Source organism: Chrysemys picta, chromosome 3, assembly GCF_011386835.1.
Source record: "Chrysemys picta bellii isolate R12L10 chromosome 3, ASM1138683v2, whole genome shotgun sequence".
NCBI lineage: Eukaryota > Metazoa > Chordata > Testudines > Emydidae > Chrysemys > Chrysemys picta.
The window spans coordinates 90,010,883-90,032,376 of record NC_088793.1 but is presented as its reverse complement, the minus strand read 5'-3'; the positions used below and the strand labels follow the sequence as shown (position 1 = coordinate 90,032,376).

Sequence of the window (21,494 nt, the reverse complement as noted above, 5' to 3'; positions counted from 1 at the left end):
CTGATGAGGGCAACAGCTGACAGAAAAAAGAGAGAGTGCAGGTTTGCACTCAAACGACAGGAGGCGTTCAGCAGAGGTCAGTGTGCCCCATCATATACGGTCTACTCAATTAAAAGAAACGCAATTCCTATCATGCACAAGATGTAATTTCCAGACTCCCCAGGTACGGAAGGATATGGAGAGTTTGAACTCTTCAAAAGGATTAGAAATAAACTAAAAATGAATTATAATCCCACAGTTTGTTTTAAATGATAATTGTATCCTCTGCCTAGGCGAAAGATAAACTTCTAAGACAGTATGTATATAAACTAAAGTAATACACTTCAGTTTAAAAAGAAATCATACCTAAATAAGGTTAATTATTTTTTTTATTTCCTTATATTTAATATGAGCAACTATATACTATTTCAGATATTATTTAAAGGAACAAAACAAATAAAACCAGCATCAAGCCCCCCAGCAAGAACCCCTTCCCTAACATAACCAGATGAAAAGGTCTTTCCCCATCAGAATACCTCTCTCTAATTAATGGCTACCCCCTTCAGGCCTTGGAATATATCTGGTAGGAACAACTCTGGGTGATTTTGACCAAAGGTGGAAGCTTGTTCCACAGCCAATGGCCCCTCATGGAGAATGCTCTATGAACACCCCCTTTCTTTATTAAATCCAGGAGACTTCAATTCAAGTGCCTCCACTGACCGCAATAGAAGCACTATGGCACAGGAAGAGAGGGAGTCTTTCAAGTAGGCAAGCCCCAGAACATTTAGGGCTTATTTCTGTGACTCAAATCCACTGAAACATCCCATTCCTGAATGTTAAGGTATCTTCCCAGGGGAAGGAGTCTCTTTTAACTACAGACTTGTCAGGGGTCCTTGAGTGCATGAGGAGAAGAAAGGGAGCTTGCACTAAATATATAACTAGCACAGCACCCAGAGGGATATTTGGGAGCCAACAAGCCATGAATTTTCTGAATGTACATATCTTAATTACAAAAACATATGCGTGAAATACACGTTGATCCACTGTGGGGGAAAAATGTGATGCCAGTTTAACAGTTGGATATGTACATACACTATTGACTAGCAAGAATTGTACGTATTAAAGGCCCTAAAAGATTTTAATTTCTTGTCTGCAATAGAATGACCTAGTCTTACAAATTAGGGCTAAGTTCTAAGTTATGTGGAAAATGTGGCTCAAGTCCTGTTCCAGATTCCCCCCCCCCCCATTTTAACATTGTTTACATGCTAATGTATATACTATTTTTTAAAGAATCTATGTTTCTCTCTTTCTTTAAGCATTGAAATTTACATTTAAATTGCATTTAAAAGAAGGAACTGGGTTTTAAATGAGCTTGTAACTAACTACCAAAGCATACAACAAGCTGTAACATGAGTGGAAGAATTTTTTGTTTTTTTTGTTAAAGAAAAAACTTGGAACTTTGATATAAGAATTTCACTCCCTTTGAAAATGGTTGCCTATAACAATGCAACTAAAAGCATTGCCAACAAACAGATAGAAAACATGTGAAAACAAGTTCTGTATAAGACCCTTGTTGTATGGGGCTGAGTCCCTTTTAGACTAGATACAGTTTAGGTTGCACATCACCAGCATAACATCCATTTGTACAGTTCATTACAAATCGGAAGTTAATGGCTTATCATTAATGCCAAACAGCTGCCATGTTTCTTTGAAGCCCACTCATTCTGTTTCATACCAGAGAAATTCAGTGTGAAGAGTGCACCACCGCTGCCCTTTGGATGGAGTCCCGGGGCCTTCCACCACTCGATTCCTTCTGATCTGATCTGCCAACCAATTCCCACTGCCGTTGCGCATGACAAATTTGTCTAGAAACACCAATTGGCTCTCTGGCCCATAGAACCAGTTATAGTTGGAATCTGCAATTGCCACGGTTCTCTGAAATCCTTGGGAAAAAGTTAAAAGGAATACAAGAACAAGCAAATAAATGAACAAAGACCTGTACTGTAAAGTAAGGATGCTGAAGCCAAGCATTACAAATGGGCTTACCCTTTTAAAGTGTTTATAGACATACTCTTGAATGACCCACAGTCAGGTTATACAGTAGCTATTTCCCACTGCTGTAGCATACTACTCACCTTTCTTCTTAAACTAAAGAAAGCACAAGTGATACAGAAATGTCAAGGAAAATGGCCCCATCCACCTACCTTTCTTCACTTTAACCTCTCGAAAGGATAGTATCAGTTTAAAGATTTTGTTTTTCTTATGCCAATCCATGCCCTTTAATGTAACTACAGCTCACAGAAGCTCCTCAAGGTAAAATGAAATCTATACCTTGAAAAAACTAAAACAAGCGTGCTTTGTTGTTTAAGTATCTTTCTGAAGCAGATGCCTGAGGTATCATGAGCCGTCCGTGTGACCCATTCTTCTAATATGGGTGTGTTCTGCCATGTCAAAGGTATTCTTTTCTTCTGGGTGGTGTTCAGAATACAGGGCCAAATCTTCAGCTGATGTAAATCAGCATAGCTCCACTGACTGTATCAGAACTATGCCCATTTACGACTGCAGAGAACTGACCCCTAAAATCCATCCAAGTTAGGATTTTGTATTTTCACCCATAGTTTGAGGTTAAACTTGTATCCCACGGCAGGCTGAACTGACCAGGACACAGAAAGAACCAATGTAAGTCTTCATTAGAAACTTGAGCCCAACTGAAACAAACATCTTTTCTGAAGGTTGACAAAGTTTGGTTACATTTTTTACAATTAATTTTCATATTTACATGTCTGCACTTTAATTCCAGCTGTGACTTCAAAACAAAAGTATGATTTGCAGCCTGATCAGAGAAGAAAGTACCAGAAAGTTTGCAACTGTGCTGCCTCTTACAAGATTTCCAGACTAATTTTGCTAACTCAAGAAGTTACAATAACTCAGAAAAAGTTCAGAGCAGGAACAGAATTTTGGACTACTTATCCAGTCTGAGGCAAACCTCAAACTTTTCAAGTTCTCCCCACATATATTTCCCATTCTCCCCTTTTAAATCTTTCCTCAGTTCAAACGCCTATAGCTGCTTTGCAAAATACTTCATGAGTACTTTATCTTATGTCTCCACACATCCAAGTTGTTTAAATGTCATGACTCTTCTGTTCCCACAACATCTAAAATAGATTACCCTAAAATAGATGACCCATGTAGCTAAAATGCATGTCCATTCCTTGGTTCTGTCCCAATTTCATTACTGTAATTTCATTCTCATTTAATTCTTCTGTTGGCTTCCACCTGCCTTCTATGTTAAACTTGAGCAGCTCATTCTCTGTGCAACTCTATGCCTACCTAAGTCTGTGCTCTTCGTCCTCTCTCATTTTGCTCTGCCCAAGATACTCATTTCACCACTACTTTTGTATCCTTCTCCCATTCTTGCCTTCTTGCTTTCCGCGCCCCCTCCTCCTTCCCTCCCCCCTATGCTGCACCTTATTTCTGAAACGTCTTCTTTTTGCAGTCCACAAGGCTCCAACTCTTCCCATTTAAATCCCTTAAAACTCTCTTCATGAAACCTCCCAATGTTATTGCACCTATGTGAATGATGTTGTCACATACTTATCAAAATACAACTCCTCATTGCTATGGTCTAAGATAGAGCCTTCCTCTGGGTCATCAAGTGTATGTCTTTTAGATTGGAAACTCCTTAGGGCAGGGACCTTGTCTCCTCCATTTCATACAGTGGTAAACACAGAACTTAACAGTAACTAAAAGAGGAGGTAACATGGCCTATGCACAGAGAGGATTGGGACTCAGGAGACCTGGGTTCCACTTCCAGCTCTGCCACTAATTTGTGGGGTGACGTCGGGCATGTCACTTTGCATCTCTGTTCCTCACTAAAATGGGGATAATGATGACCTTCCTTTGCACAGTTATTTGATATCTACTAAATTAAAAGCTAGTAACTACACCTCTACCCCGATATAAGGCGACCCGATATAACATGAATTCGGATATAACACAGTAAAGAAGTGCTCCGGGGGGGGCGGGGCTGCGCACTCCGGCGGATCAAAGAAAGTTCAATATAATGTGGTTTCACCTATAACGTGGTAAGAGTTTTTGGCTCCCGAGAACAGCATTATATCGGGGTAGAGGTGTATTACTTATTATTTACTGAACATAGTCATTGCCCACTGTGCTGTATGAAACAGAAGAAGACATGACCTACCCATTATAAGTCCCGTATTTTGGATGTTAAATAGCAATACAGTTTACCACTAGAACAGATGGAATACCTCAGACAGAAACCGATGGTCATACTATGTATACCAGATAATATATACACTGAACAGAAAACAAAGAACTTGATAGAGCATAGGAAGCAAATGATGTATGACTTAGTAGAGATCCCGAAGGTAGTTACTCTTTTGCCCATCAATCCTAATAATTTTCTTCTCCTGGTACTTTTCCACAGAAAAACAAACTTCTCTTTCATGTATCTGAGGGACATCTCTCTCCATTTAACCTTCCCAAAATTTCAGCCAGCAGGGGTAGCTTTCCTTTCCACTACCTAACTCTGATAGTAGTTCTATGACACAATGACACAAGCCGAAATGCAGGCCCCATCACTGGTGCCTGAATAGTTATATATCTGTATAACCTTAGGCACTCACATTGGAACAATTTGGCCCATGTCTCCTTGGATTGCACTGAGAACCCTACCAATAGAGCTAGTTAATATTTTTCACATGAAAAATATTTTAGTCAAAATTGCTTTTTCTTTAAATGAAACTTCTTGGGGAAAAATTGATGTTATAAAAACTTTTTCAATTTTTGTAAAAATGCCTATCAATTTTTTCCATTCTAAAAAACCCTCAGTTTTCAATGCGATGATTTTTGGTAAGAGAAAATTTTCAGTAACAATTTTGAAAACGATTCTAATAAAATTTCCAGAAGAAATATCAAGACAAGATTCACACACACAAAAAAGCCAAAACAGAAAATGGGTCCATTTCAAAGATAGAAGCAACTTTGAAATGTTAAACTTTTTCATAAAATAATTTTCTTATTTTTTGACCAATACTAAGGGCAAGCACTTAATAGACAACAATAGTGTCATTTTCATGCAGGTATATAAAAACATACAGAATGCTGCACTATTTGAGCTATATAAAATTGTACTTTAACTGTGAAACTTGTAATTGATTTAGAAATTAGCAGATGTTCCTTTATCAATCCAAGCTACCTACCTGGCAGGACAGTTCTATACATAAATGCGAAGTGCTCTTTAAGCCACGGGTGATTGAAGTGGTTGATGTCAAAGTGCCTTTGGACAAGAAACATGTACTGAAAGAGAGATCTGGTGGTGTAGCTGCCATAAGCCACTCCTTCATAGAGGGATCCATCTGTAACTTCTCGCAGCAGGACTATAGACTTTTCCATGATTGACAGCACTTGCTTTGTCCACAAGTACGCTTCCTGAAGATAGCCTGAAAGAGGAAGATGTGGATAAAGCTGACACAACTTTATAACATACTCCAGCATATGGTTTTTTTAAAACAGGGGTGCTCCAAAGTATGACCTCTGCAGTCCTAAAATATGACCTAAGTCTGCCATCTCCTTGCAGTTGTAGGGTGAGGATAAAACTGATTACATGCAGATTTTAATTTTTGATGAACAAAGGAGTTCAAGCTTAATTTAGTGAAGAAAATCTGCCAACACCTAATTGTTATTAACCAGGGACACAAATAAAGGAAGCACACCTTGTACTTTCAAAGAAAGTTGTCTCTATTATGCTCAATACACTCACATAGTGAGAATCATCTCTTGCCACATGGGATCATGCATTTGAAATTAAAACAGAATGCAAACAAATCTATTATCTCCACCAGAGGGCTCCAATAATGGAATTATCCGAGTCATTTATTTTTTAGCAATATGGTTGCCACAAGTGAAACATTCACAAAACGCACACACCAATGGGTGGGTGCTTAACAGATGCGAATGACAATTAACAATAAGAATACTTAATCAAGAAGTTTAAACTTAAAGTGCAATTAAATGATATTACATAGTAAAAGATGTTCCATACTATGTACATTTTTAGAATACTGTACTATCTAAACATGTACAGATTTCTTCTCAAGAAAAGATTATCAGAGGTCTTACCATTCTGGTCCCTTTTGGCTTGTTCAACAAGTGGGGAGAAGGTGAAGGAAACCCCCATATAGTGCCATCTGCCCATGAGCTAGCCAAAATGTGCACCCAGACACAAATATTGAGAGACTATCAGTGGCAGCAGTAGAGTCTCCAAAGAGAGCAAGGTACGTGGACGTGGAGCACCACTCATTTCTGCATCATCTAGCATAGATCAGCTGATGCAGGAAGCTGGCACATACTATACCATACTAAAAGGTGCATTAGTGACTGCTCTGTGAGAATCCCTTCAATGATCTTAGAGAAATTGTGCCATCCTCACACACATAATGACTCCATTATAGTGATGCACATGACCCTTACTATGTGCTGTGACATAAAAGCCACAATAAATATTTTGGTTGTTAATACTTCTTTAGCATTTCTAATGTGTACCCTTACTGTTGATCTAAAATATCACACTAGGGAGTATTATCATCTCATGGTTCAGTAGTGGCAGTGCATTTATCATCCTGAAACATACAGTAGGTGGCTATTACTTGGTTTACAACTATTCCATCCCATCAATCTATTACACATCAGTGTATAAGAAGGAACAAGTAGGCTATTTAATACCATCTCTAGCCAAATGTGAAAAGGGAATTAATTAGTGTTTTCCTTTACAGAACATTATGTACCAGCCTATTGGTTATCCAAATATTTTTTCAAAACAACCTGAGTTCTTAGTTTAACTCAGAAGATCATAATTTATTGAATACTTAGACTGCATCTGGAACTGGGCTCAATTATCAGCTCTGCCACAATCATCATGTGTGACCTTGGGCAAGCTACTTAATCTCTCTGTGCGGCAATCCCTCCCATCTATACAATGGAGATAATAATGCTTCCTTTGTCTATTTTGTCTATTAGGATTGTAAGCTGTTTGGAGCAGGACTCAACACAAGGTGTTTGTACAATGCCTAGCACAATGGGATCTTGATCTTAATTGGGACCTCTAGACGAAACTATAATACTCCTTACATATGGTATATTATTCACATTGTATGAAGTCATAATATTAAAATAAATTAGTTTTATATAATTATATGTTTTACCTCACCTATTTGTTTGCTCTATCGTGTGCTAAAAGAGAATACATTTTTAAACAGCATTGTATTGCTAGAAAGACAATCTAAAACTATACTGCAATCCTACAATACAATTTTTTTTTTTACTTTTTGGAAACTTCCATATATAAACTATAGAAATCAAAATTCTCCCTGAATGCTAATTTTAGTCACTATCTAGGACAGATTTTAACTCAAAAGTAATATTTGTTTCATGTTACCAATTCCTAAAAGAATTGGAAGTTGCTAAAAGTAGATGAAGGTAGCCACATGCTCACATCAAGTGTTCAACCCAAACTACAAATTCTGATAGATTCATGATGCCAGCCTTGTTGGATGCAAACCATAGTTACTCCTCTTTACTCTCAGAGAAAGCGGGAACCACCCTCAGCTACCAGAAAGGGGAAAGATTAGATTATGAGGAACGGGTAAACATTTAGGGATCCTACTTAGATAAAGCCAACTTCCAGACTTCATATATCAGAGTGAAAAAAAAAACCTTAGGCATATTACTATTGCTATTTACTATTGTAGGGAGGGTAAGGTACCCTTATCAGTGATCAGGTGCAGGCATAGTACAAATGCTTAACAAAAAGATAGCTCCCACCCCAAGGAATTTCTAATCTATGCACTTGGCCTGAATTAGAAAGACTTGAAGAGCCTACACTTAGATGCCTGGGGTGGTCACATTATGTACAATTTGTTTAATACCTACAAGTGGTGATTTGACAATTATTGATCTTCACCTTTACAACAATCAGTTACCTTATGTAACTGATTTTATATATATCCATTTATATATATAACCTGTAGAGTTATATGTATAATCAACAATAAAAAAAAGATGCTAAATATAGCTGTGCTTTAGCTGATACATAACTTGCACATCTTTACACACGGCTGAATTAGAGGTTGAGCGCTAATATGTACAACATAGAATACACACTTGTATCAGTTCCTGAGACTTTATTCATAACTTATAAACACGACTCACATACTTTAAAAAGAATGTCTCTATTTATTAGTGCATACCTTGATTCATCAAAACCAGGCTTCCTGCCAGCAGAGCCATGCAGTTGGTAGGCTGATGGTTATGTAGATACTGGAAACCCCATCCACGCCTGTATGATGTTTCATACATATATCCTGAGGCATTGGCAATTACCTCAAGAAATCTTTCCTGTTCAGTCTTACTAAGGTAGTTGTACAAGAAGTCATAAGCAGTGGCAAAAGCAACCAAAGAGTGAGCAAGAGGGACCTCATCCCATGGAGCATCTTTCACTAACCTGTCAAACAAGAAAGGTCAATTAATAAATTGAGTTCCAAAGATTAGTCACCAGGCTTTGATGTGTAAGTAACTCAATATCTTTGAAATTAATGCAAAGAGTTCAACAGCCTTCCAACAGGAAACAACCTAACTAGTTTAAAAATGAAGCTTGATAAATTTATGAATGGGGTTTTATTGCCTGAAATACTAGGGGACTGGACTTAATAACACAGATGGTCACTTCCAGTCCTACGATGTATGTTCCTAACACACAGAACATGCTATTTATTAATTCTCTCTGGAACATTTCACTTGTTTCTAAATAAATACAGTAGTCATCCTTAAAATCTCATTAGTTGTGTCAAATAAATGAATTCATTTTCCATAGATAAAAGGATATCTTTACCTCAGTATCTGCAATGTTCTAGGTTTTGCTGCAGGAGTAGATATGTGGAAAATTAGGTAATATTACACACTTTGAGGTAATATCCATTTATCTGAGGTAAAACTGGTAAATTTCAAGGATGACCTCTAATCTGAAAGTAATAACATAAACTTAATATTCTTCTCAATGTTTGTTACAATCTTTTATTTTTAAGTGAATTTAATGCTGGTGAAAAGTATCTGCGTGGTGGCCTTTTGGAGTCTTCTATGATAGCACAGTATATCTTTCCAGAGCAAGTATTGCATGGGCAGCAACAGTGCAAACTACTATACACTGACCTGCTGTGATGGGGAATACAAACCCCACACTGGAAAGGAAGGGATTAAGAACTTCTCTGGGCCCAGGCAGCCCCATCTTGCTGCAACTGCAAAGGCTGCAGAAGCTGGATGATAGGGTTGCCAGGCATATAATCATAGAAGATTAGGGTTGGAAGAGACCTCAGGAGGTCATCTAGTCCAACTCCCTGCTCAAAGCAGGACCAACCCCAACTAAATCATCCCAGCCAGGGCTTTGTCAAGCCGGGCCTTAAAAACCTCTAAGGATGGAGATTCCACCACCTCCCTAGGTAACCCATTCCAGTGCTTCACCACCCACCTACTGAAATAGTTTTTCCTAATATCCAACCTAGATCTTCCACACTGCAACTTGAGACCATTGCTCCTTGTCCTGTCATCTGCCACCACTGAGAACAGCCTAGCTCCATCCTCTTTGGAACCCCCCTTCAGGTAGTTGAAGGCTGCTATCAAATCCCCCCTTACTCTTCTCTTCTGCAGACTAAACAAGCCCCATTCCCTCAGCCTCTCCTCATAAGTCACATGCCCCAGGCCCCTGATTTCATTGCCCTCTGCTGGACTCTCCAATTTGTCCACATCCCTTCTGTAGTGGGGGGACCAAAACTGGACGCAATACTCCAGGTGTGGCCTCACCAGTGCCGAACAGAGGGGAATAATCACTTCCCTCGATCTGCTGGCAATGCTCCTACTAATACAGCCCAATATGCAGCCAGGGAGGCTCCGTGTGCTGCCCTCACCATGAGCACTGGCTCCGTAGCTCCCATTGGCCGGGAACTGTGGCCAATGGGAGCTGCAGTGGCAGGGCCTGCGGGCGTGGACAGTGCGCAGAGCCGCCTGGCTGCGCCTCTGCCTAGGGGCTGCTTCCGGGAGCCGCCTAAGGTAAGGTAAGTGAGCCCGCACCCCAACCCCTGCCCCAGCTCTGAGCCCCTCCTGCACCCTAACTCCCTCCAGGATCCCGCATCTTCTCCTGCATTCCAAACCCATTGGCCCCACCCCTCAGCCTGGAGCCCCCTCCTGCATCCCACACCTCTCATCCCGGCCCCACCTCAGAGCCCACACCCCCAACCGGAGCCCTCACTCCCTTCTGCACCCAAACCCCTTGCCCCAGCCCAGTGAAAATGAGCAAGTGAATGAGGGTGGGGGAGAGTGAGCGAAGGAGGGAGGGAGGGAGGAGAGGATGGAGTGAGTAGGGCCGGGGCCTTGGAGAAGGGCATGGCTTTAGGGAAAGCGCAGGGCAGCGGGCACGGCAAGGGTGTTCGGTTTTCTGCAATCAGAAAGTTGGCAACCCTACTGGAGGAGGAGATTAAAAAGGGAAGCAAAGTAGCTCACTAGCAGGCAGACAGTGCAAGTGAGCTGACTTGCACTTTCAGCTCCTGGGAAGGAACTCCACAGGAGCTCTTGCTGCCTGAGACCTGGCTACGGTGGCCTAACCAAGTCTGCAAAGAGATCAATGATTCTCTGAGGGTCAGGAAGTTTATCTTTATGTTCAATCCTTTACTTTACCCTGTGGGAAGAGAGGGAACTAGTAGGATGTGATCCAGAGAAAGAGCTGCACAACACCCCATGGTGCAGAACTTAAGTGCCTACCATTGGGCTCTAATTTGGAGCCTGGTGGAGGGGATGGGACTGGGCTTCCTGATCACCCCCTAAAGAGGGATCATTGCAGGAATCTACCCTTCGTGGGGAACTTAGTTGGGGGAAGACCCTGAAGATAGAAAGTTCTGGACCACAAGACCCTGAGCCAAAGGGGAAACCCTAAATCCTTCATTTGGTCCTGAAGACCTACCCATTATTGAACTCTTTTTTTATATACCCCGAAAGGGGTGGACTTGAAAATATGACCTGGATGAAGGGCTGAGTCATTGAAAGGACAGATCACTGCAGGGTGGAGCAGTAGTGGAGAAAGGGAATGCCTGTGAGGAAGTCAACCTGCCACACCTGCCCAACCACTAAGCAGCATTGGCAGTGAGTGTTCCCATTCACACCTGCCAATATTCCTCATCCCTGACCTAGAGGGGCCACTTCCAGAAGTCTCCATGCTCAGTCAGTTCTTGGACTCTCTGTTAAGACTGCCAAGAAGAGTGCCAACTGTGAATGAGGTTTTTGCAATATGGACACCTTGTCCACCAGGAAGTTGATTCAGACCACTATTGTATTTCACGTATGCCATCAAGCAGCCATGGAATTGAGCTATGCCAGAGTAAGGAAGGGAGACTTTGGCCTAGAGATATGAAAGTAAATTTAGAATAATCAAAAATACAAAATTCAAACAAATACATGAAATAGCTAGAATATAATGCTACTATTCAAAAATCTGATAGACAATATTTGCTTGTGTGAAGAATAATAATTGTGATAAGCCTAACAAAGGATTAAATCTAAACAGGGAAAAATTTGCAGAGCAAACGATTTCATAATCAATAGGATCATGTACATTTCAGACTTGTTTTGCAGAGCAGCATTTGAAGGAATATATCCTGAATATCAATACTTGGTATGAGAAATAAGCAACTGCTTGCACAGCTTTCAGTTCTCTTTAACCTCTACTCATTCACCTTACATGTTTTTTATTTATAAAAATACATTTTGAACACTGACGGGGGGGGGGGAGGGGGAAGGAGGGGTGAAACCTGGCCCCACTGCAGCTAATGTGAGTTTTATCATTGACTTTAGTGGGGACAGAATTTCAACCTAAACTTTTATAAATAGTAGACTAAACAGGTATGCTAGAGTTCTGATGAAATATGTTTAAAGAAGACTGTACACTCATTCATTCATTAATACTGTGGAGTCACTAAGAACATAAAAGCTACCATGGTCCAATTTGCCCAGTATCCTGTCTCCGACAGTGCTCTATACCAGAGCTTCAGAGGGATTGTACAAAACAGGGCAATTATGGAGTGATCCAGTCTTCCACTCCTGGCTTCTGGAAGTCAGAAGTTTAGGGTTGACCCAGACAATGGGGTTGCATCCCTGATCATCTTGGCTAACAGCTACTGATGGACCTGTCCTCCATGAACTTATCCAGTCCTTTTTTGAACAAAATTATGCCTCTGGTCATCACAACATCTCATGACAATGAGTTCCACAGGATGATTGTGCATTGTGTGGAAAAAGTACTTCCTCTTGTTTTTTATTAAATCTGCTAGCTATTAATTTCATTGGGTGGTTACCCCGGTTTTTTTGTATTGTGTGAAAGTGTAAATAACACTTCTTTATTCATTTTTTCCACACACATGATTTTATAGACCTCTCTCTATCATATCCACCTTCCCCCCTCCCCAGTCATCTCTTTTCTATGATGAACAGGCCTAAACTTTTAAATCTCTCTTTGTATGAAAGCCACTCCACACCCTTGATCATCTCTGTTACCCTTCTCTGAACCTTTTCCAGTTCCACTATATCTGTTTTGAGATGGGGCAACCAGAACTGGACACAGTATTCAAGGTGTGAGCACATCATGGATTTATATAATGGAATTATATTCTGTCTTATTTTCTATCCCTTTCCTAAAATATAAAGATAGACAACTAAAGGTGTGGTGGAGCTGACTATCTTTAAGACGATGCCTTAATTATTATCCTTTCCCAAATCCTTACATGTACATTCTGTTCCTCAACAACTTCTGTCATTTTCTGCCAAATCAAACTCTAAATCTAGTAACCAGGGCTTGTTGCCAGGTGCAACAAAGTTTCTCACTGGAGTTTGCAGTTGTTCAGTGTAGAAGAGCTATAGCCCTTACAGCCAAAGGTTTTACACATTTTCCCTAGAAACTCATTATTTCCATTTGACAACAGCAAACATTTCCAAATAAATTAACTGAGATGCTAACTGACTTAGGTGAACAAGCCTGCACACATCCAGGGTGGGTTTTTTTTTTTACTGTCTCCTTAGAGTCACAAAATTTGGAAAGTCTGGTTAATCCATTATATGTCAAGTTCAGCTCAGTGCCCACATTTCTTACTATTTCTTCTTTTGCATCTTTCTTTTGCACTAAAATGACTCTGAACTATGTGCTCTTATTAATGAAGAGGTAGATTTCTTTGTAGTTTAAATGTTACATTCTGCCTGACTTACAATCCCATGAAATACCATTGACTTCGATGGAATTGCATGACGTACAATTCAGGACAGAATTTAGACCCATTAATTCATTTTGGGTGCAGAATGTTTTTATGAAAAATTAAACTTACACCAACAAAGCATGGGAGCTCAGAAGGTGAATTCTTCTCTATCAAACACAGAAGGTGCCTCATGTAGCTATTAGACATTGTCTACACTAGTAAAATGCTATACACATTTTCCAGCAATGGTGTACAACTGCATACAACGAGGAGTCCTTGTGGCACCTTAGAGACTAACAAATTTATTTGGGCATAAGCTTTCGTGGGCTAGAACCCACTTCATCAGTTGCATAGAGTGGAAAATACAGGAGTAGGTATAAATACATGAAAAGATGTGAGTTGCCTTACCAAGTGTGAGGTCAGTAATGAGAAATTTCAATTGACAGCAGGATACCAAGGGAGGAAAAATAACTTTTGAAGTGGTAATGAGAATGGTCCATTTCAGACAGTTGACAAGAAGGTGTGAGTAACAGTAGGGGGAAATTAGTATTGGGAAAATTAGGTTTAGGTTTTGCAATGTCTGTTTTTGCTGATACAGACTAACACCGCTACCACTCTGAAAACTGCATACTGAATCCCAGAGTTTTCACCTCTGTGTCACGAATGGCTGATCAGTGAACAGACCCTTGAACAAGTATTTGGAGACCCCTCATTTTCAAATCATGTTATTTTGGTTCTCGCAAGATCTTTGCACATTCAAAGCTCAGTCAGTGTTCAGGAGGCAGAGGTGCCACTGTAAGTGCCTTATCCTGGAACAGCTTAAATATGGCAGGGGCCAACTGGTGAAAAATTAACGAGAACGGAACCATTTTAGAGCTAAGTTCAAAGCACACAACTTCACTGTAAGTAGAAGTATCTTTACAAACAATCACAGCTTGCATACTGGAATAAATTTAAATAATTTGGCAATATTTCGCCTTACTTCATCATAAATGGAATAGTACTGTTAGAGTTCACAGTATCTGGATTCTACTATGATAATTTTAGATTAGAGTCAACATAAAAAACATAAGAATGGCCCATACTGGGTCAGACCAAAGGTCCATCTAGCCCAGTATCCTGTCTTCTGACAGTGGCCAATGCCAGGTGCCCAAGAACAAAACACGTAATCATCGAGTGATCCACCTCCTGTCACCCATTCCCAGCTTCTGGCAAACAGAGGCTAGGGACACCATCCCTGCCCATCCTGACTAATAGCCATTGATGGACCTATCCTCCATGAATTTATCTAGTTCTTTTTTGAACCCTGTTATAGTCTTGGTTTTCACAACATCCTCTGGCAAGAAGTTCCACAAGTTGACTTGCGTATTGTGAAAAAATACTTCCTTTTGTTTGTTTTAAACTTGCTGCCTATTAATTTCATTAGGTGACCCCTAGTTCTTGTGTTATGAGAAGGAGTAAATAACACTTCCCTATTTACTTTCTTCATACCAGTCATGATTTTATACACCTCTATCCTATCCCCCCCTTAGTCGTCTCTTTTCCAAGCTGAAAAGTCCCTCTCTTATTAATCTCTTCTCATATGGCAGCCATTCCATACCCCTAATCATTTTTGTTGCCCTTTTCAGAACCTTTTCCAGGTCCAATATATTTTTTGAGATGGGGCGACCACATCTGCGTGCAGTATTCAAGGTGTGGGCATACCATGGATTTATACAGAGGCAATATGATATTTTCTGTCTTATTATCTATCCCTCTCTTAATGATGCTGAACTTTCTGTTTGCTTTTTTGACTGCCACTGCACATTGCGTGGATGTTTTCAGAGAACTATCCACAATGACTCCAACATCTCTTTCTTGAGTGGTAACAGCTAATTTAGACCCCATCATTTTATATGCATAGTTGGGATTATGTTTTCCGATGTGCATTACATTGCATCAAGTGTAGAATACTACTAATTCAAATATTAAAACATTTTGAGTGAATGTTAGTTAATTGCAGACATGGTTTTTAATTAAATAAGGAATTTCAGCTACCCAGGAGAGGGTCAGATTTGCTCCCTTTTCAGTGATTTTAACTTGGCTTTTTGATATATAAAAGTCCTTGCCTTTCTCTTTGTCAGAAACCTCCTCTAGATTCTAAAACTGAAGTAGACAACATTGATATAAGTAGCTACATGACCAAGACAAACTTTACATCAGTAGAGTACCTGCCCAAGCTTAAATTAAATCATTCTGCAATACCACTAAATAGTAACCTGCCCGACAACAAAATGAATCACTAGCTTGTCTCCAACAGAAAGTATCAAATCAAAGAGGATCAAACTTAACACACCACTTTAACAGTCATGGAAAAGAGCCAATCTCTATACTTATGATGAAGATTGTACTTCATGGGCCAGATTTTTAGCTGGTAAATCAGCATAGCTCCATTAACTTCAATAAAGCTATTCTAATTTACACCACCTGAGGATCTGACCCACAGACTCTAATATAGAAAGCAAGGTAGAAAAGCAGCACAGGAAATTTAAACCTGCCCTGATACTCATGAAACTTCAACAAATATGTGACTCACATTAAGCAAAATTGAACCCTGAAAAATCTGTTAGCCAGGTGACACATTTCTTAAATGACAGCTGCAACCCCCAGGCCCACTGCCCAGATGGAACACCCAGCTCCTAAAGGAATGCACCAAGGGAGTTGCTGCTGACATACTGTAGAAATGAATGCACAAATATTTGTAATGATATATCTGGAGGTCAGGGTTCATGATGTACTCATTTAAAAGTGAATTTGTATCTGAATTTTGGGGCGTGTGGGGGAGAAGGGTTATTTATAGTTAGAGACATTTAAAGAGGTCGGCATCCCATTCTAAGTAGTTAACCATAAAAACAGGATAATGGAGGATGGTGATGTCCATTCCAGGTAATTGTGGTGGGCACAGTAGAAGGGTTTTATTTTAAAAGGTTAGCAAATTGCTCCCTGTCATCTCTCGTACACTTTAATCACTTCACTGCTGTTATGGCAAGAGCTACAATGAATATTCACAGGTATATCATCATTGGCAGATATATCATCCCTTTCAAGTGACAAGGTTCCAGTGGAACCCTAGCATGTCAGAGAATATCATCACATGTTATTGCCTCAGGGCAGGGGGTTGGGATGCAGGAGGAGTGCTGGGCGCGGCAGAGGGCTCAGGGCAGGGGTGCAGGGCGCAGCAGGGAGCTCAGGGCAGGGGGTTGGGGTGCAGGAGGGGTGCAAGGTGCAGGCAGGGGGCTTAGGGAAGGGAGTTGGGGTGCGGGAGGGGTTCGGGCTCCGGCCCGGCACCGCTTACCTAAAACGGCGCCGGGGTGGCAGCGGTGCGCACTGGGACCAGGGCGGGCTCCCTGCATGCCTGCCCCGTTCCCAGCCCCACACCGCTCCAGGAAGCGCTGTGGCCCCTGGGGGTAGGGGTGGGGGTGGAAGGCTCCGCATACACTGCCCTTGCCGCACCTCCAGGTACCTCCCCCGAAGCTCCCATTGGTCGCAGTTACCCGTTCCCGGCCAATAGGAACTGCAGGGGGCGGTGCCTGGAGGCAAGGGCAATGCACGGAGCCCTCTGCCCCCCGCTCGGGGGCCGCAGGGACGTGGTGGCGGCCGCTTCTGAGAGCGGCGCAGGGCCCACGGCGTCACGGGGGGCAATCCCGCGGGCCGTAATTTGCCCACCCCAATCTAGAAGATAATACGGTGATAAGTAACAGTCAGCATGGATTTGTCAAGAACAAACTATGTCAAACTAACCTGATAGCTTTCTTTGACAAGGTAACAAGCCTTGTGGATGGGGGGGAAGCGGTAGACGTGGTATATCTTGACTTTAGTAAGGCTTTTGATACTGTCTCGCATGACCTTCTCATAAACAAACTTGGGAAATGCAACCTAGATGGAGCTACTATAAGGTGGGTGCATAACTGGTTGGAAAACCGTTCCCAAAGAGTAGTTATCAGTGGTTCACAGTCATGCTGGAAGGGCATAACGAGTGGGGTCCCGCAGGAATGGGTTCTGGGTCTGGTTCTGTTCAATATCTTCATCAATGATCTAGATAATGGCATAGAGAGTACACTTATATAGTTTGTGGACGATACCAAGCGGGGAGGGGTTGCAAGTGCTTTGGAGGATAGGTTTAAAATTCAAAATGATCTGGACAAACTGGAGAAATGGTCTGAAGTAAATAGGATGAAATTCAATAAGGACAAATGCAAAGTACTCCACTTAGGAAGGAACAATCAGTTGCACACATACAAAATGGGAAATGACTGCCTAGGAAGGAGTACTGCAGAAAGGGATCTGGGAGTCATAGTGGACCACAAGCTAAATATGAGTCAACAGTGTAACACTGTTGCAAAAAAAGTAAACATAATTCTGGATGTATTAGCAGGCATGTTGTAAGCAAGACACGAGAAGTAATTCTTCCACTCTACTCTGCGATGATTAGGCCTCAACTAGAGTATTGTGTCCAGTTCTGGGCACCACATTTCAGGAAAGATGAGGAGAAATTGGAGAAAGTCCAGAAAAGAGCAACAAAAATGATTAAAGGTCTAGAAAACCTGACCTATGAGGGAAGATTGAAAAAACTGGGTTTGTTTAGTCTGGAAAAGAGAAGACTGAGAGGGGACATGATAACAGTTTTCAAGTACATAAAAGGTTGTTACAAGGAGGAGGGAGAAGAATTGTTCTTCTCAACCTATGAGGATAGGACAAGAAGCAATGAGCTTAAATTGCAGCAAGGGCGGCTTAGGTTGGACATTAGGAAAAACTTCCTAACTTTCAGGGTGGTTAAACACTGGAATAAATTGCCTATGGAGGTTGTGAAACCTCCATCATTGGAGATTTTTAAGGGCAGATTAGACAAATACCATTCAGTAATGGTCCAGATAATACTTAGTCCTGCCATGAGTGCAGGGGACTGGACTAGGTGACCTCTCAAGGTCCCTTCCAGTCCTATGATTCGGAAAACACACTGCTGGTTAAAAATGGGGAAAGTTGTAATTACTTGTCTGCGCTGCACCTGTTCTGTGGATAAACAGATTTTGTTTCTTGGGCTGTCAATCTACCACCTAACAGTAAAATATTAAAGAAGAAATATTGGATGTATTTATATCTTCAGAGAGAGGTTAAAAATATCCCTGAGAGGGGATATCCCTGGATAACACAACTCTATCATCTTGCCATGAATAAAAAGTGACAGCAAGCAGGATGAACCACTTAGTGACCATAATCTTACTGAGTATTTGGCTAAACAGAGTTGTCCACAGTTTTGGGAGAAGGCTTAACAGAAAAACTCAGAAGGAAGAGACATCTCTTAGAACTACTTTTGCTGCTCCAGAATCTACCATGCAATTAGGACTTACTTTACACTTCCCAAAGAAAGGAGAATAGACATTTTTTAGAGATGGCAACAGAAGGAAAACATGAAGGAGATCATGCAAACGCTGAAACTTATTCTAAGGAGTTACCACTATTATAGTAAATTCTTTGTAAACTTTGGATAAGGCAAGATATGTATCCAAAATATACTAGAGACCATGCAACTAGGAAGGAAGGATTCCTTGAATTTGTTGAACAGACTCAGGAACAGCTTTCATTCATAGACCTTAAATGTATCCTTATAAATAGAGACAAATGAAAACATATATATACTTATGGTTTACATATGGTAAATGATACTGTAGTACAAAAATGCATATCATTTAGAAGAGGCACCTATTAGAAGCTTGCCAAACTTTATAGGAAGAAAGAATTTATAATATTGTTTGATTATCTAACCTAAGGCTCTTTATTTTCAGTTTATAACAAATCTTTGTTGCATTATTTTAAACAAAGAGAAGTTGACACAATCAACTTTTTGATTTGACTCCGACCTGTAAAACTGAAGGGAAATACTGACAATCTTATATAAGTAGTGTTGCTTGAAGCAACTTGCTTCTAAGATGCTTTTCAAGATTCTGGCCTGGTGCAAGATGGCATCTATTTTGGATTTGACACCTTCTAAGAATCAATAACCCGTAAGGTAAAAAGTTAGAGCCCATACCTGTAATCCCCTTGTGAGTACTGATATAAATTGAACCATCAGTTATATCCATGCAGCACAATTTAATAAACTGGATTCCACAGGAGTAAACAGAGGTTGTCTCTTTAAGGGAAGTAGTGAAGATGGATTCCATATCCACTTAAAACATTAGAGGAAGTTTTAGATAGACATAACTTAATCAGAGTATGGGTGGGACACTGGCATTAATATTCTTACTCTTGTGAAAAGTCCCATGAAATCTTAAGTGACCATGAGTAGTCAAGAAGGTCTCTGCTTCATTTCTTGACAGCGTTTCCACTGCCCAGTAAACACCATTATGGAGCCTTAAATTCACTCAAGGACAAAGTGTGCCAACTAATGTATTACTAAACACTACTTCCTCTTTATTAGGCTACCAACTTTTTTCATATTTAGTTGGCTTCTGTTCCCTTAAGCCACCATTTCTCTTTTCAGAAACTGTTTTCTTTAGTCTCTCCATCATTTTCTGTCATCTGTAGTGAGGCCAAAATTTAGCAGCACTAAGGAATATTAGCAGAGAAAAAGTAGATTAAAAACAACTCCTAACCTGAATTGCTATGGAATTATTTTATACCCTTCAAACATTTTGATGCATTTGCTCTAATTTAGAAATACTTATTCTTTCATATTCATATACAGCTCTCCCATTGATGTAACTAGTTAAGGCACTATCAAGAGGAAACTTTTAGAAAAGATGTACTGAATAATCTTCATGCAGTGCACTTCTGTTTTTGAAACTAGAGCTTCACAAGATAGTCTCATAGTATCTTATTGTCAACAGCATTCTTCTGAAAACTAAGACAAAACATAATGGGTATTATCTAGACATTGTGATCTCTCCAGAAGTTCCCAAGGACTTGTGTGACTTGGGAGGTATCTGAGGAATGCTCTTACAGTACAAGAAGGGAAAGAGGGACAGGGGTTAGAAAGAAGGGTTGGACCTGGGTTATCTATGCAAGAGAAGACCAAACAAAAAAAAAACCTACCAGTGTTTGCATTAATCCCTGAATTATTAATTTTCACAGGCATTCCAAAATCCGTTGAATTGTATGAAAATATATTTATTTTGATAGGCTTCAGATCAGGCCTCTAATAAATTACCCCTTGTCATGTTAATACACCCAATGTAAAACTGAATAGGGACATATCAATAAATCCCCCAAATTTGGCTGATCTTAAATATTTCTACATTTTGGTAGCAAGTGTCCTTTGGTGTTTAATTTACAGAAATCACATTCCATAACTAAAGGAGTAAATCCTGCAAAGTGCTGAATACCTTTAACTCTCAACGTAGACAATAGGGTGTGAGAATGTTCAGCACCTCTCAGGGGGTGCTCAGTAGTTTGCTGGAGTGGCTTCTGAGAAAATAAAAAAGATCTACAAAAATTGCACATTACTATTTCTGTGGGTCCTGGGAAAAAAGATGTGCCCATGCTCCTTTTCCTAGTTCTGCTGCAGCAGTCACAAGACATTCCCAGAGGTGTTACTGATGGTGCTAGTACAGAAAAGAGGAAGGAAGTACTAAGAGTCATGTTCATTTCAGCTCACTTCAAAACGTGGGGAGTGGGAAATCAGCACTGGCCATATGTAAAGGGCAAAATTAGTAAGGAAAGTTGCATTTAAGTTTTCTAGAGCATGTTTCAAAACAAAAGAGAATTTGGTTATAATGTAGCTCTTGGAGTGTCTGAGAGGGGGCACTCTGACCATTCTTTTTTGGATCTGTGAGCCTCCTCCATTCCCCTCTCATTCACCTTCCTCCATTGCCATTAAAACCACTTTTATGCCACTCAAACACCCTCTTCTCTTTTTATATCTACACATGCAGGGAGATTCCAGATTTTTGTCTTTCATTAGAAGAACCATTGTTTGGAAATTGTGGTTCTCATTATTATTACTCATAATCCTTCTGTGTTCATATGTTATAAAGCTTGTTTTACCAGTGTTGAATGCCATAACGAGGTACAGTGCCTTTCAGAAACAGATATTATATATATTTTATTTTTTCAACAGACTTTCTGGTACTTTGCAGCAAATGTTTATACCAGACATGCTACAAAATGAGCTGTACTGTAAACTCTCAATTTCAGTTTAACCATTCTTTCTTAGTGAGCCAAGCTGAGCTA

The 21,494-nt window shown here is 40.3% G+C and overlaps 1 protein-coding gene across 12 annotated transcripts in view; it reads right to left on the bottom strand.

The window, feature by feature from the left end:
- DSE (dermatan sulfate epimerase) overlaps positions 1-21,494 on the bottom strand; it is a 62,305-nt gene that overhangs the window by 17,159 nt on the left and 23,652 nt on the right. For 5 of the 12 annotated variants that reach the window (XM_005306362.5, XM_042844980.2, XM_024109369.3 and 2 more), the window contains 3 exons: positions 8,250-8,503; positions 5,205-5,444; positions 1,715-1,922 (listed from right to left, as the gene is read on the bottom strand). In XM_005306362.5, coding sequence (XP_005306419.2) covers positions 1,715-1,922; positions 5,205-5,444; positions 8,250-8,503 — 702 coding nt within the window. Of the gene's footprint in view, positions 1-1,714; positions 1,923-5,204; positions 5,445-8,249; positions 8,504-8,890; positions 9,413-11,207; positions 11,444-21,494 lie in introns of those variants that run through there. The other 7 variants (XR_006173150.2, XM_042844981.2, XM_065588362.1 and 4 more) reach the window with 4 other exon arrangements.